At 42.4% G+C, this 17,769-nt stretch overlaps 1 protein-coding gene across 1 annotated transcript in view; it reads right to left on the reverse strand.

Annotated features, from left to right (window-relative positions):
• LOC128503833 (protein eva-1 homolog C-like) overlaps positions 1-14,567 on the reverse strand; it is a 29,637-nt gene extending 15,070 nt beyond the window's left edge. Inside the window, exons 1-5 of the mRNA XM_053474029.1 lie at positions 14,528-14,567; positions 12,177-12,376; positions 6,229-6,352; positions 4,820-4,972; positions 693-836 (exon numbers count right to left, since the gene is read on the reverse strand). Of these exons, the coding sequence (XP_053330004.1) occupies positions 693-836; positions 4,820-4,972; positions 6,229-6,352; positions 12,177-12,376; positions 14,528-14,567 (661 nt within the window). The remainder of the gene's footprint in view (positions 1-692; positions 837-4,819; positions 4,973-6,228; positions 6,353-12,176; positions 12,377-14,527) is intronic.
• Positions 14,568-17,769: the final 3,202 nt, after the last annotated feature.

Consider the following 17,769-nt stretch of genomic DNA (forward strand, 5'->3'; position numbering starts at 1 on the left):
GTAACCTAGTTGGAATTAATATGCAGACTCAGACCAGGCATACCGAGTCCGATTTAATGACCCATACTGTTTCTATAATTTTGGAGAAAAAACAATTAGGACAGGTGACATAGTCAAGAAATATGGGCATTGTGTGGGGTTAAATGATCGGAACTCCAAAATGTCCTCAGAATAAATGCTATTATTAATTAACAATCACCAAAAAGTAAACCTCCAGACAGCTAATTCAGAAGAAAGTAATTGAACAATTAGACCCAATTAAGATAATAAAAATGTGTCCAGATGCTCTTGATGTGAACTGAAGCTGAAACAAGACAAATACTTTTCCATAAACTGACCGCATTATCATCATATTTGCTTACCAACTGTTTAGAATTCATATGCAAGTAGTAATTAAATGTGTGTAAATGATTAAGGTAAAAAAACATTACATCCATTGAATCCCAAGCGCAAATGTTTTCTGTGTTTTAGCAGTCATAGTGCAGATTCTTAGACTAAGAATTAGATTATTGATAGGTAATTGAATTGGACACCATGCAATAATCACCTGTAGTAAAAACAAATAAGGTTTGGAGGGGTTATTGAATAAAGCCCATTATATCTGTGCAAGAGCAACCAGAACATGTGGTGCTTAGCGACAAGACCCAATTATTCAGTTTGTTACATATGATTATTTGATCAAATGCACTTACCGCATGTATATGAGACAGTCAAATGTTTCATTACTCCTGGAAAACAGGGATCACCAAAAGTCTGAATGTCAGCTCCAATAGAGCAGTTGTGTCGGCGGTGACATCTCCTTGAGACTTTTCTAAAGGCTGTCTGAGTATAACATTCTATAAAAGCATAAGTAATGTATAGTGTTACTTGAAGAAGGGGAAAAGTAAAACGTGCATTGATACAACTAGAGTTGCTAAGTGATCGGTATTTTATGGCTTGACATTTTTTTAAAGGTCAATCTCGTTGCTGGTTGGCTACGCTGAGCATACCTACGACGAGACATTTTTGCAGGCAGAAGGTTTTATTCTGCCAGTTTGGTCTCTCTGACAGAAGTCATCCTAACTGGCTCCTCAGTGACAAACCCAGTGTAATAGTGCTTGCAGAGAGTTTTGTTGAATTTGAAGTGGAATTCAGGGAGCAGATAGTCTCCCCTGGATTCAGTGTAGCAGAAATATAGCTAACACTTGCAGCAAAGCTAGTAAAGAATTAACCTCTGCATTTTTAGTCTGTTTGGAGGGCCACGTAATATTAATTGGACCCTGGCGCCACCTCACACTCCCTGGCATTCAATCACACCCTCCGCTCCAATACTTGCCGCACTGGCTCTACAAATTAAAAGGAGACTGTCAGAGACACTGTAGTCTTCCTTCTTTCTGACCCTAGATAACAGCATTCTCGTCTCAATATCTTAGGGGGTCAGTAGTAGGAGGCAGTGCCAGTTCCTCATCATAGGCTTTGACCATTTCAGAGGTGCTAGTCTAACTTTGGGGAGCTTGGGTGGTACCACTAAACTATCAAGGACCTCTGCCCAAATGCCTACTGCTACAGTGAACCTAATAGAGCTGCTCTGCGTGTATGCAGGGGATTGGATATTGGAATTTCCATGTCCAACTCCTGCATCTCCCCTTCACTTAGCATGCCTCTTTTGTGCTGAATCTCACATACTGTAATCTATGGACCAACATGCCCTTAACCTCTAAGTCATAGAGGGTGGCCAGCATGTACTCCTTCGAGAGCCTGCAGCTGATTGGCGAGAGGCTGTGCTTTGTGTCGAGACACAAATAAGATGGCTGACCGGCACCGATCAAATCCCTGAGATCTTAATGAAGGCAGCTGCTTGTCCCATTAATGACCATTCCCCTGTGCCCAATGGGCTAGACACCCCAATGTTCTGCTCAGAGGACTTAGAGTGAAGAGGTCACTGCTACTCCAGGATCTGCTCCATCATGTCCAGGGTGGAATTCTGGCAGGGGACCTGACCTCTCCTGCTCTTCCCTCAGGTGCTGGCTTGCCTTCATGCTGCGGTAAAATTGCCTGGCAATCTTAAGACACTATTAAATCAATTTCAACCGCCTACACTGCTCATCAGTTGGAGTAGCTGCCCTTACCACCACATGTATTATATGTGTTGGACTATGCAAACCTAAAAAGTCCCCATCTCTAACTGCTTTCACCATGTTTACAGCCCAGTCACTACGAGTCCCATTCCTACTGCAATGCCTACCTGTGGTCCAATCCACTGCACCAACAGCATCCTAAAAACTGCCAAAATGTGAGCTTATCTGTAGAGCTTATGCAGTAGAAAAGATCTATAACCCTGCTATCCTGCTGCCCCATCCCTCCTGTCACCTTGTGTGCCTACACCACCTACAATGTTATAGACCTGAAAATATGTGGGCAGTCACCAGTGTGTTGTCAGTGAAAGAAAGGCATGCTGTGCACTAGTGGTGCTCCATACGTCAAAGGTGAAGTGGATAGTTTGTCCCACTGCTTTGGTCAGCTTGTCGTTCAACAATGAGACACAAAACTGGTAAAGGAAGGACAACACAGTCCTGCTGAAGGTGGTACTATAGGGGATGTAGCAGCGGGGAGCGAGGGCCTCTAGCAGCTGCCTGAAGGGCTCCCACTCAATCATGGAGAAGGAAGCACCTTCACCTGCACTTGACATTGTGTCAGTGTATATGACTGCTGCTTTGACATCCCCCAATTGCTTGATGCCAGAGGAGGCCCCTGCTGGCGACCAATAGAGTCGCTTGTACAGACTTTTAAAATCCAGGTGCTGCAACTTGGCCGGGAGAGACCACTGGTCTCCCCACTCCAAGAGTTAAAAGTCCGTACGAACGACCAATAAAGTTGCTTGTACAGACCTTCAACTGTTGGAACAGGGAGACCAGCAGTCTCTCCCAGGTGTACTTCATTGGTTGATGGCAGAGGAGGCCCCTGCAGGCGACCAATAGAGTTGCTTGTACGGACATTTAAAATCCTGGCGCCAAATCTGCTGCATAGTCCATACGGCGTTAACCCCGTATTAACCCGTTCTACGAAAAACAAAGAAAAAAAAACGAACACAAAGAATGTACACGAATATTCGCCCAAACTGAACACAGGAACGGGCGGATATTCACGGAATACGAAGATTTTTCCCCCACGAAGACGAACACGAAGAGTTGTCCGGCGCCGAAGCCAGAAAATGTGTGTTAAGCATTCAAAGACAAATAAATCTAAACCCCTTGTTTTCACCTGGAGATGTTTTTTATTACTGACCCCTTCTTTCCCCTCAGCTGGCTAGATCGTAAGCTGGCAAGAGCAGGGCCCCAGGCAGGCTGTTTCCAGAGCAGACGTGGCACAGGCTGGCTGTTTCCGGGGTATATATATATACACACACACACACACATACACTCAATTGCTTGTTAACACAAATAGCTAATCAGCCAATCACATGGCAGCAACTCAATGCATTTAGGCATGTAGGTGTAGTCAAGGCAACTTGCTGAAGTTCAAACCAAGCATCAGAATGGGAAAGAAAGGGGATTTAAGTGACTTTGAATGTGGCATTATTGTTGCCAGACAGGCTCATCTGAGTATTTCAGAAACTGCTGATCTACTGGGATTTTCCCGCACAACCATCTCACACACACAGTGTATGGACAAAATGGACACCTGACCATTACACCAACAGGCACTCTTATGACAATGCATTCTAAATACATAGACATTAATATGACATTGCCCCCCTTTCCAGCTATAACAGGGAAGGCTTTCCACAAGATTTTGGAGTGCTTCTGTGAGAATTTTTGCCCATTCATCCATTGCAGCATTTGTAAGGTCAGACACTGATGTTGGACGAGAAGGTCTAGCTCACAATCTCCGTTCCAGTTCATTCCAAAGGTGTTTTATAGGGTTGAGGTTAGGGCCTTTCTTTGTGGGGCACATTCATGCTGAAATAGAAAAGGGCATTCCCCAAACTGTTGGACGCATAACATTGTCCAAAATGTCTTTTTAAGGAGCGTATAGTAATATTAGTTATCTTTGAACAGTTAATAGTCTTTTTATGTTCATATATATATATATATATATATATATATATATATATATATATATATCTTGATGTACTTTTTGTCCTTAATTTACTTTCTTTATGATAGGAGTTATACAACTTTATAATCTATTTTATATTTTATAGTCTCCATACAGTATATTCAGTATCTAAATATATATGCTGCAAGCTAATGGTACGATTCTAATAATATGTGGATTCGTATGTGGGAGGCTGGATCCTCCTGATGGGATAAGTGTTCTTGGAGGTATAAGATCTTGTTTTTAATTAATGTCCGTAAAGAATGGGAATTGCAAGATACCATCAGTCATAAGAGTTTAAGGTTATTTCTACTGATATCCAACTCATCCTTAAGCAGAGGCCATGAGTGCCACAAAATGTGTTAGCTGGCTTTTTATCTCCTATCCCATCATGTATTTGTTGATGTTAAAAAATAAAGTTTATTGATCTTATATTCTGTAGTTTATTTCAATATAGCACCTGCATTTGAGTTCTGCTTCTTTGTGTATTTAATTTCTTATCCCTCCTCTCTGCTTATTCCCTGCTTTCTGTTCTATTCCTTTCTGTTATATGTGTTACACCATGTTCTTCCCTTTTGCCTTGCTGTAGTCCTTACCATTTATATAATGTTATCAGTATCTCTCAGTCGCAGATCCCTAGACCTAGCAATTACGGTAAGTTGTTTTTCATGAACCCTATATGTTCTGTTACACCACTCATGCACTCGTCTTGTAATCTAGAAGTCAATCTGTGTTCACTCACCGTATTCTGCAGTGGTTTCGTTGTCTGAATCACAATGCAGTTTCCTTTGTAAAGTTCTGCCATATCTAGCAGAGTAGATTGATAGTAGCGAGTTACCTTTGCAAGTCAGATTTAGATGTTGATTCTCACAAACTGTTTTTACTCTGTGGTTTCCTGTGGGATTAAAGAAACCAGTTAAAGATATCTATCAACAAACAGGTGAGTTTCCATTTTACATAACGGAGCTCAGTGTCCAGCACCACAAGGAGGGACGACACCTGGCATCCATCCTTGCCAGTATTAGCAGGTGATGTAATGACGCTGTGCCCACATGCACAGTAGGTTTTCTTCTATTAGATGCCTTCTACTGTCTATAGACAGTATGGACTAGTTCATGATTTAAAGGCACAGAGACATCTGTAAGGTACTTTCGTGGTGTTATTCTGTTTATGCTACTGCAGTGTATTGTTATTTTGGCATCCTGATCCGGCTTTGTTTACCACGTTGCTATTCCAGTATCTTGACACAGCTTCCTTTGTCAACGTTACTGTTCTGCTATCCTGACCTGCAGGGGAGGGCTGGCAGCCTAAGGCCAGGGGGCAAGTCTAGTCAAGTGGCCCGTTGCGCCACCAAATCAGCCCACCATCCATGGTTTTTGTTCTTCTCCCTGTCACGAGGAGCTGTTCCGTGTGACTCTGCCCCTTGAGCAAAGGGGCAGGACGAAGAGCCTCACTGAGGCACTGAGTGGCATGGTCTGCTTAAGATTTTAAAGCAGCCGGCGTGTCTTACGGCCGCAAAGGCATCTCGATGTGCTGGCCTATGGACTGGCCGGCCCCGCGGGTGCTGCAGGCTTTTGCCCCGCATTAAAAAAGGTCCTGGTGCGACCGAATCAGCCACCTCAGTGGGCGGCGCATGGCCGTTTAGGTTAGGTTCAGGGCCACCCCTGCTGACCCGGCTTCATTTGACCGCACCACTATTATGGTATCCTAACCCAGCTTTGTTTGATCACGTAGATATTCTGGTATCCTGACCTGGCTTCGTGTGTCCACGCTGCTGCCTAGGTGTCCTGATCCCCTCCCCCAATCTGCTCATTGGTTTCTGACCCTTCCTAGTACAAATAAAATACATATTATTACTTTAATACTTTCTGTCCATTTAAGAGGCTACTTCTGCAATACATTAGTTTCCCCTGCATATGACTGCAGGAATAAGCTTTTTATTTTATGGGTCTACCTCAATGCTTGGATTAAGGAAATAGGAAGATTTTGTATAAGAACAAAATAACATAGGCGAGTGAAAAAATTCTAAATATATTTGCAAAAGCATAGTATAGTCTGCAAAAATGTTGGCCCATTAAGATCAAACATTATATATTTTAACACATGATTTATTTCAAATAGATATAATTTGTCCAGAGCATTGTAACTCACCTGGTTTACATTTGTACGACACAAGTAGGTATTTATTAGTCCCAGGACAGGGGTCTGATCCAAAAATCCTGCTGTTTACAGAAAAGCGGCAAGAGCGTAGATTCTGGCATTCGTCATAGAGTTTCTTGTAAGGGAATAAAACAAGGTCGATAGTTCTTAGCATATAATATCACAAAGAAATGTTAGTTTATTTACAACAGTCTGCAAGCCAGTTGGCACTTTTGTCTGCTTCAAATTTTCTTCAGCCAGTGCACTGAGATTAAAAATGATTTGGTAATATTAAAAGGAAAATAACATTTTTAATATCAGACAACATAAACAGTAGATAGATGACAAGTCACAATTAATATAATATTAACTACTTCTATGGTTTTACATAATAACAATCATCGGTTAGTAGATCTAAAACTTATGTAAATACCGTATTTGCTCGATTATAAGACGACCCTGATTATAAAATGACTGCCCAAAATTTTAATATCAATTTAGAAAAAAAAGACTACGCTATAGGTTATTTGTCAACCTGCCCCCAGCTATGCATATATTCCCCCCCGGCATGTCACTCTGCCTCCCCAGATATGCCTTATACCCCCTATTGCCACTCTGCCTCCGTGATATGCCTTATACCCCCCTATATGCCACTCTGCACCCCAGATATGCATTACACCCACCTATATGCCACTCTGTTTCCCTGATATGCCTTATACCCCCTATATGCCACTCTGCCCCCCCAGACTTACCAAAGCATTCCCCGTGCTTCAGACTACCTGGTGTCTAGTGGGGGCAGACTGTGAACATCTGCACAATGCACGTAGACAACCTCTGCTGCTACCTGGCACTTTTTTCTGTACCCTTCTTCCCTTGTTACGATTTACTTGAAAATTTTGAAAACCTTCAATAAATATTGATTTACCACTATAACCTCCGCTGCTGCGGTACTTCCCTTGGGGCTTTTATGGTGGAGCACGGGAAGGTCATGTCATGCCACTGGCCTCTGCCCTCTCCTTTCTGTGACCCCAGCTTAATTGGCTTTACCCCCACTATGAAGTGTTGGCAATAGGAGAGTGGCAGATCGACATCTCTCCCCAGCAGAAGTATACAGGAGGGAATGCATCTGGCTTCCCTCCCCTCGCAGTGGATCATACAAAAATAGCACCTGGAGACCTTTGTACCATGCAGGTGGATTGGACTATGGTCACCACCTGAGGTCCCCAGAGGTGCCGGGCAGTCAGCCTAGAACCCCATATGGAAGGGACCCCAGCCTCTCTGTCTTCTCCCCAGCGGCTGAGAGGACTCCAGGGAGAAGGCACATTTGGCCCTTCTTCCCAGCGGCAGTTACGTTATTTGGGAGAAGCAGAGTGTGGCTGGGTGAGTACTGTTTTGTTGTTGAAAAATTGTTTTGGGGAGTACTCACCCCCCACCCCAACCCATATATCCCTTTCTCACGATCTACCCTCTCCCTCCCTACCCCCCTTCTCATGATCTACCCTCTCCCTCCCTACACCCCCTTCTCACGATCTACCCTCTCCCTCCCTACACCCCCTTCTCACGATCTACCCTCTCCCTCCCTACCTCCCCTTCTCACGATCTACCCTCTCCCTCCCTACCCCCTTCTCACGATCTACCCACTCACTCCCTACCCCCCTTCTCACGATCTACCCACTCCCTCCCTACCCCCCTTCTCACGATCTACCCACTCCCTCCCTACCCCCCCTTCTCACGATCTACCCACTCCCTCCCTACACCCCCTTCTCACGATCTACCCACTCCCTCCCTACCCCCCTTCTCACGATCTACCCACTCCCTCCCTACCCCCCCTTCTCATGATCTACCCACTCCCTCCCTACCCCCCTTCTCACGATCTACCCACTCCCTCCCTACCCCCCCTTTGTAGGTCACTTACCGTCAACTCCTGTGTTGGGAGCGTGAGGCGTTTGTCTCGGGTGCCGAGACAAACGCCTCACGCTCCCAACACTGCACTCTGGGCAGCGCTGAGGCAGGCGGCAGCGGCGACGGCGGCAGTGGCGATGGCGACGGCGGCAGCAGCGGCGGCGGCAGCAGCGGCGGGGAGCGGAGGCATTCTGGATTTCTGTCAGTCAGGGGGGCCCAAGAGTTGCCGAGCGGTCGTTTTCAGCAACCGCTCGGCACCCCTTGGGCCCCCCTGACTGGCAGAACTCCAGGGCCCGGTCGCAGTCGCGACCCCTGCGACCCCGGTAGTTCCGCCACTGCCAGTACTAGTTAGTGGGACAGGTGCCTCTTGCCAGCATCCACAACTCTAGGAGTGACAGAGCTCTGCTCCCTGACTGAACTGGTTGCAGACCTGGTTGGAGTCTGCAACCAGGTTTTTTACAGTAAGGACAATAAGGATGTGGAATTTTCTGCCTGCAGAGGTAGTTTTATCGGAGTCTGTACAGACATTTAAACTGCAACTGGAACTGCACATAATATTCAGGGATATAATCTTTAATTTTCAGTCTATATAACTATGTAACTATGTAACTATGAGTCTGGCCCCAGTTCAGTTTTCTTTTTAAAGGAGAGATATGTGACAGAATGACCTGTCATACAGGGCCCCAGGGTACTCAGAGATGGCTCCCGCCTGGCTGTCAAACAAAGCACAGGTAGGAACTGTTTATCTATGTTAATGCAGTTCTGTGAATATATATGAGGCTACTTATTGGGTACACATAGCAGGGTTCCAAGGTGTGAATGCTGACTGGAGCTGGAAGTGATTTTTGGGACAATAAGAGCAGCTCTCTCCAGTTTTTGTTTCTTTTTTTCTCACATTACAAAACATTGCAGAATCACCTCATGTATTTTCAAGGTAACAGCACAATGTTTTCAAGGGATCTCTAAACAATCATATGCATTAAAGACAGTGAACAGTGCATATTTTGTGTCACCTTTTACTTTGCATTGATGAAAAATACTGGTATAAAAACACTTTACTATTGCCCAACAAAATCAAACATATGTTCGCATATACTGTTCACTAGACATTTGCAAATGAGCCAAAAAGGTTCAGACAATTTTTTTGGTTAGTTCTGGCCCATTCTTTCAGACATCGCATTCCGTTTCCTGGCCGTTAATTTTGGATGGCAATCAGGGGGGCATTTTAGATTTGGAATGAAATTCGTTGTCCAATGCCCACATTTACTCTCACTCTATCACACTCTCATTTGCATGCCCTCTTTCTTTCATATTCTCTGAATGTATCCCTACCTTCTCTACTGACTAATTCCACTTCCGTGTCTCACAGATCAATCGGGATGGAAGCTTCACAATTTTGCTCTAAGAGAACCCTGTGTGAACTTCAGACAAAATATTGGAGCTTCCGGTGACGTCCTCTCCCCTGATCCTCAAATCACCAGAAACTCCACCATTTTGGCCAAAATTCCCACAAGGTTATGTTAAGGCAAAATGCTGGTTGGGGGAAAAGGATGTCCACGGGAGCTCCCCCATTTTGGAAGTTTACCAGTAATGCGGACAAAGAAAGAAGAGAGAAGAAAAACGATAGAAGAACAAGAAGATAAAGAACAAGAAGATGTAAACCTGACCTATAATGTCCTTAACAACTCTGAACTCTCCTATACCTCTACCATATCCAAATTCCAGCTAACCTCTCTCTTCGTTTCTCTCATGACTTGCGTCTCCTCTTCTCACTCCCATATTCAGGATTTCACCTGTGCTGTACCCCTTCTGTGGAATTCTCTTCCCCTTTCCATCAGACCTTCTCCCTTGTTTGCCACTTTCAAAAGCACTCTGAAAACTCACCTTTTTCAAAAAGCATGCAACCTCTCCTCTTAACATGGCCAAAAGATTATCTGGGCCCTGTCAACTCATCCCCATCCAACCAGTCCTCTCCTGTTTTTTCACTTCTCCCTCAATCACTGACCAGATTGTAAGCTCAGAAGAGCAGGGCCCTCTTCGCCTTTTGTATCAGTTTATTGTATGTGATTTTAAATTATTTCACTGATTGTAACACAGCTACGGAATCCGCTGGCACTATATAAATAAATGTAAAGTAATGCTAGACAAGGAATCAGAGCTGCAAGACGCGGAAGTGGTCGGAATAGACGGTGATAAGAAATTCAGAGAGTGTGAGTGAAAGAGCCTGCAGATTTCGGATGAAATGTTTTTGCTTTGCTTTTGTCCGTTTCATGGGGGGGAGTGTGGCCTCATTTTCAGAGATTCTTTCCAATTGAGAAAATCAGCAAACTGTTAAATGTTCACACAGGTGGTCTTGTGGACTTATTTTCTTCTTCAGAAATAATTTAATTTGGTCCAAAGTACAGTGGGGCAAAAAAGTATTTAGTCAGCCACCAATTGTGCAAGTTCTCCCACTTAAAAAGATAAGAGAGGCCTGTAATTTTCACCATAGGTACACTTCAACTATGAGAGACAGAATGGGGGGAAAGAATACAGGAAATCACATGGTAGGATTTCTAATGAATTCATTGGTAAATTCCTCGGTAAAATAAGTATTTGGTCACCTACAAACAAGCAAGATATCTGGCACTCACAGACCTGTAACATCTTCTTTAAGAGTCTCCTCTGTCCTCCACTCATTACCTGTATTAATGGCACCTGTTTGAACTTGTTATCAGTATAAAAGACACCTGTCCACAACCTCAAACAGTCACACTCCAAACCCCACTATGGCTAAGACCAAAGAGCTATCGAAGGACACCAGAAACAAAATTGTAGACCTGCACCAGGCTGGGAAGACTGAATCTGCAATAGGCAAGCAGCTTGGTGTGAAGAAATCAATTGTGGGAGCAATTATTCGAAAATGGAAGACATACAAGACCACTGATAATCTCCCTCGATCTGGGGCTCCACGCAAGATCTCACCCGTGTCAAAATTAACACAAGAACGGTGAGCAAAAATCCCAGAACCACACGGGGGGACCCATCAGTAACACACTACGCCGCCAGGGACTCAAATCATGCAGTGCCAGACGTGTCCCCCTGCTTAAGCCAGTACATGTCTGGGCCCGTCTGAAGTTTGCTAGAGAGCATTTGGATGATCCAGAAGAGGATTGGGAGAATGTCATATGGTCAGATGAAACCAAGGTAGAAATTTATGGTAGAAACTCAACTTGTCGTATTTGGAGGAGAAAGAATGCAGAGTTGCATCCAAAGAACACCATACCTACGGTAAAGCATGGGGGTGGAAACATCATGCTTTGGGGCTGTTGTTCTGCAAAGGGACCAGAACGACTGATCCGTGTAAAGGAAAGAATGAATGGGGCCATGTATCGTGAGTGAAAACCTCCTTCCATCAGCAAGGGCATTGAAGATGAAACGTGGCTGAGTCTTTCAGCATGACAATGATCCCAAACACACTGCCCGGGCAACGAAGGAGTGGCTTCGTAAGAAGCATTTCAAGGTCCTGGAGTGGCCTAGCCAGTCTCCAGATCTCAACCCCATAGAAAACCTTTGGATGGAGTTGAAAGTCCGTGTTGCCCAGCGACAGCCCCAAAACATCACTGCTCTAGAGGAGATCTGCATGGAGGAGTGGTCCAAAATACCAGCAACAGTGTGTGAAAACCTTGTGAAGACTTACAGAAAACGTTTGACCTCTGTCATTGCCAACAAAGGGTATATAACAAAGTATTGATATGAACTTTTGTTATTGACCAAATACTTATTTTCCACCATAATGTGCAAATAAATTCTTTAAAAATCAGACAATGTGATTTATGGACTTTGTTGTCTCATTCTGTCTCTCATAGTTGAAGTGTACCTATGGTGAAAATTACAGGCCTCTCTCATCTTTGTAAGTGGGAGAACTTGCACAATTGGTGGCTGACTAAATACTTTTTTGCCCCACTGTAGCTGCAGACCCTGAAATGTAACCCTAGGCAGTTGCATAGCGTATCATGGGGCCAGCATCATGAATACATAAATAGGTATTATTGCTATAAAAAAATATGTTTCTGCACCTGGAGGGCAGTGGGGGCACTGCAGTACATGTCCTCGTTCGTCTCCCCAAGTATGGAAGGGCAAAGATTCTGACTTGAGATCCTACGTCCATAGAAAGCAGACATGATGCTGATAGATGTCTTGTGCGGACAGGAGACACTTATTGCATCTCCATCACAGGCATGAGATGTTTGGCTCTTCAGCACCTTCTGTAGATAACCTATGTTAAGGAATAAGGTAATGTTGAAGTAAACATGAATACATTTAAGTTATAATCTAATTAGGTTTTAGTTAACAGGGCACGGTATTTACTCCTTTACTGGGTCTGTGTCGATGAGCTTTGCTTCCTACATTAGAAACTTGAGAGGTCCTATTTTATACTCAAGGGAAAAACCATTCTTAATTTTATGTGCTTTTCAAATGCCAGCACCTACTACCTGTAGCAATGTGGTTTACAAATAAGACTCCTCCTGACTAAACCATAATTGCATTCTGAGCTAAGCAGAATCTAATTAGCTTACTTTGCTCTCATGGATATCATGGATATCAAACATTTGCAAACAAGACACAGGTTTATCTAAATTTATCTTATTTAAATTCAAGTAAAACCGGGCTGGAAACCGGGGCCCACTTGTTTGGTCTGATCCAAAGTTATTTTAGTTTTATTTTAAATTCCATTTATAATCACTTGGAACATTACAGAAACAATGCATTTAATGAGCATTCATACCTTGACTGGATCCATCTTATGTTTTTTTATGGGCTTCTGTGGAGTCCCTCGTGGTGAATTTGTACAGAAGACTGTATAATGCAGATTGAGCATGTTGTCTGCCGCAGACGTTGGACCACTATATTATTGACGGCTTTGCTGGAGGAATTCCACAGGGTCAATTTTGGGAGCGCTCTCCAGAGTAAAAACATGTGGCTAAATTCCCAATCTGCAAAATGTCCGAGTCCTGCAAATATACCACTCCTGGTCTAAGCTAGTGATTCCTGAATCTCTAAATATTTTTCAAAAGTATTTTTTTCGGATATGTTTATTAGTTGCCCAGTCTAACATCAAAAGAATGCTTTTAGACAGCCTCTAGTATATCTATGCGTTCAGCGTCTGACTATGCAAGGAACTTAACATGTTATATTTACAAATTAGAAAAGTTCTTACCTGAGAAATCAGGAGTGCCTCCAGTGCATGATGGGAGCAGTATAAAGATGACAGTAAATTTAGTGCTATAAAGCATTTTTTTTAATGTTTTCATAGTACAGGTCTGTGGTACCAGGCTGAAGGGTCACACAAAATAATATCAGGCGTTTACGTTCTTGTCCCATCAAGACTAAGGCTTTTATTATACGGAGACAAAAGAACTTGTTGTTCTGCATGTTTACTCTTTTCTCTATATGACAAACAGGCTTTTTTTTGGAAAGCACAGATTATGTAGTTGCTAAATTTGTAGCTGTCATGTCTGTCCAAACATTTGCAGATTGTATTTTGATTGCAGCTTAACCACACACCTAACATTTATAAGCAATTTACACAATTGAGGCAAATCCATAATGTCATATTTCATACTGAGAGAGATGTTCTTTAAAATCCTTTTTGTCTTTTTCTCCATCCCCTGAAAACGAACATAGTCTGTTATTTCAGGTTACAAATTAAGCCAATCCTATTCCAGGTTAATTCACAACATTTCCAGTTGACTCAAAATTCTTTATTATTGCCCTGATAGTGGAAATGGGCATTTTCAATGCTTTTGCTAATTTCTTATAGCCGCTTCCCATTTTGTGAAGCTCAACAACCTTTTGCCACACATTACAGCTATATTTCTTGGTCTACGGGAATTTGGCCTATGTACTACCTAAGGTTTATACCCCTGTGAAATAAGAAGTCACCGTTTAACAATTTCCTGTTCCTATTCACCCAAGTATACTAAAAAGTGTAAAATATCACTGGGAATTTACTTCAACTACATTTTTCTCATATAGGGGTGCCAATAATTGTGGCACACATATATTTGACAATTTTTATGCTGGACCCCTCTGAGGGCTTTGAGATCTATCAAGTGCAATTGGACACATACGACAGCCAGTGAAACCAAGCGGCTGTATATGCCTTCCTACGTACACATTCTGGTCAATACCACAGTAGACAAAAAACTAAAAACATAATCAAAAACGTAAATACGCCAGCCCCCTCCAGAGTTGTAGAACAATAGTCTTGACCACATCCGGGACTGCCCCATCACGTACCCCAGGAGTCCTCTGTGGAATACAGAATCCGTAGACTATGGGAGTACAAATGGACGCAAAGGACAACCGGTGAAACCAGGTGGCTGTGTACACCTCCCTATGCCGAGATATCCTCAATTCTCCTGACCTCCTCCACTGTACTTTTCCAGTACAGAGGGATGAGGCATTTAGCCGCATCAAGTAAATGTCAAACAATAGATTTCTTGTAATGTGAAATAGGGCGCGTAGTGTGGTGTAGCAGCATAGACAGAGCCTGAAAGGGCGGGGGAGAATCAGAGAGTTGCTAGATTACCCGTTTTTTTTACTTTTTGTACTCTTTGGAACCGAGGCTGTTTTAACACCTTTGCGGTGCTCGTGTTTAGAGCTCATTTAGTGTACCCACACAAGTTATAGATTGTTTTTTCAGGACAAGAAGGGCTTTCTTCAGATACCATTTGATCATATTATTTAATTTCCTATAAAAAAAAAAATATATGATGAAAAATTGAAAACAAAACCATTTTCTCACTTTTATTTGAAAAATCTCTTACTCATCTAAAAAAAGCTAATATAAAAAACCTGCTAAGTAGATTCTACTATTTTGTACTGAGTTTAAAGTACCCAATGTTTTTATGTTTTTTTGGCTTTTTTTTCTGCAAGTTATTGGGCAATAAGTACAAGTAGCATTTTGCTATTTTAAAAACATCTGGTTATTCTGCCCCATGTGCTATTTTGGGTATCTTTGAAGCTGGCCAATGCAATTTACCCCTAGCGAACATTTCCAACTTTGTTATTTTTTTTTTTAAAGGACTTGGCGCAAAATCACTCGCAGTGGTGGTTGTGACTGTTCTCCGGAGCGGTCACAGCGCGCCCTGGGGTGAGTGTTCGAGTGTCTCATTATCGAACCTCGTTTTGGAGACATTTCAGCAACACCATTGATGGCCTTCTAAACCCTTTTAAAGTGAGCGCCCGCCACCATGGCAGATGTTGACGCCCAGGGGAGGGGCCAGATACGGCCGATCTCGTTTTTGCATGATGTGCCTGGCCTGTCAATGGACGTTAAGGGGTTAATATAATAGCAAAAGCAAAGATTATAACTTGCTTTAAAATATAATGCCTACGTAATGAATTCCAAATGTTCAGCGGACAACAAGCCTCTGAAATTAACAATCAACATTCTATATTCACTGAGATAAACAATCTTATTTTCAAAATTATTTTTCAGGTCACTAAACTAGCTGGGTCAGGAGCATAGACAATATTATGGTGATGATGATGATGATGGGAGATATAAATATGGTTGGTGGGGGATATGACATATGAACTCTGCCTTAGACTAAATCTCCTTTCTTCCAGTCTAAACGCATGACCACGTGTCCTATGCATAGTCCTGTTTATGAACAGATTGCCACACAATGGTTTGTATTGGCCCCAAATATATTTATATAATGCTATCATATCCCCTCTGAGGCACTGTTTTTCTAAACTAAACAGATTTAAATTTGTAAACCTTTCTTCATAACTATAACACCATTCCTTTTATTAATTTTGTAGCCCGCCTCTGCACCCTTTCTAGTGCTATGATATCCTTCTTTAGAATAGGTGCCCAAAATTGCACAGCATATTCAAGGTGTGGCCTTACCATTGATTTATACAGAGGCAAAATTATATTTTTATCCTGCGAATTGATGCCCCTTTTTATACACGACAATACCTTACTGGCCTTAGTAACTTCTGACTGACATTGCACATTGTTGCCTAGTTTGTTGTCTACAACAATTCCCAATTCCTATTGTTCTCTTAAAGATGAACACCTGGTATGGGCACATAGTCCACTGCCCCAATTCTTTCTTCACTTCTATGGACCTGCAATGTTATGATACCAATAAAACAAATTCGACTTCTTCAGGGTTGTAGACCAGTAGAATCTAGAATCATAGAAAGATAGATTGCACAAGAAGGAATTTAAATGATGGGATGCTGACACTCAGTGGAACACTCCTGCAATGAAACATAAATTTAGAATTGGTCGCAATGATTATTAAAAGGTATATATGAGTTTATTTTTTATGAGCAAGTACTAAAATTAGCTCTATATCTTTACAAAAATACTTGCATGGGAAGACACAAAATATTTGCATTTTAAATGCCCATGGGGTGTCTAGTTTTTTTTTTTTTAAATGTATGATTTCATAGGGTAAATTCAAGTGGCCAGGTTCAAAGATGTCCCAGACATGGGCACAGACTAATCAAAAGTCACATGGGTGGTGTCAACGAACGCACCCTACTCCAAGTGGACTTGGTTCTGGTGGTAAAAGGGTTAAAATTCTGTCTGCCATAGACCGGAAATAGTGATAAAAAAAAATATCCACCCTTAATATCACCCACCGTTAACTATAGTTATATAACTAATATCATAACGCTGCCACCACCAAGACAATTTATAAATGGGGTGCCTTGGTGCCCCAAGCAAATTAGACTAAAAACCCACACAATAACTATGTGATTTCAAATTACCAATAAATTGGTCTAATCAGGTAACTTGAGTCTTTACCAGACAAGGGCAGAACTTAATAAAGGAATGTTTATTATGAACCATTAAATAGTCACAGTGCATACAAAAACAGATTATTTACACCAAACAGATAAAATAAAAAATATAAATGATCAGATTAACTTTAATCTAGCTACTCACTTAAAGGGTAAAGTGACGTTATTCCTGTCCATAGGGCTCCAGCAAGAAAAGATGGTGACTACTCAAAATTAGATCTTGGCCTCTAGTAAGTACACTGACCAATTTCATATCATACAATTCATACTTTCATCTTGAGTTTCTAAACCGGCCCAGAGGTGGTATAAGCGGAGGGAAGGTGTACCCATAGGAACCATAAGTGACCTCCCCAGGGGAGGGCTGGCAGCCTAAGGCCTGGGGGGCAAGTCTAGTCAAGTGGCCCGTTGCACCACCATCCATGCCCATCTTTTCCTGATTTTCTAACGCATATTGATGTAATGTGATGGGATTGGGAGTACATCAGTACACTAAAAAAAGTCATCATACACGGAACACCTGAAGCCACAATTTAGTGCCACTAATCCTTTATAATAAAATATGCAGATTGAAATAGAGTAAATAACACAAAACCTTTACTTTTCCTCTCACTGATTTCTGGGCCTGGAAAGTTTTGTCCTCTGAAGTGACTACAAAGGAGGGCATTTAATCTCTGAAAAAATAAATTTGTTCCATTTATTCCTACAGAAATAAAAGTGCCAAATACACACAAGGACAGGTCTGTCAAACCGACACCCAAACACACACACCAAGACAGGGTCTGACACCCAAATACACACGCCAGGACAGGCTCTGCAACATCCACACCCAAACACACACGC

The sequence above is a fragment of the Spea bombifrons genome, chromosome 8 (genome assembly GCF_027358695.1).
Source record: "Spea bombifrons isolate aSpeBom1 chromosome 8, aSpeBom1.2.pri, whole genome shotgun sequence".
In the NCBI taxonomy this organism is placed as follows: Eukaryota; Metazoa; Chordata; class Amphibia; order Anura; family Pelobatidae; genus Spea; species Spea bombifrons.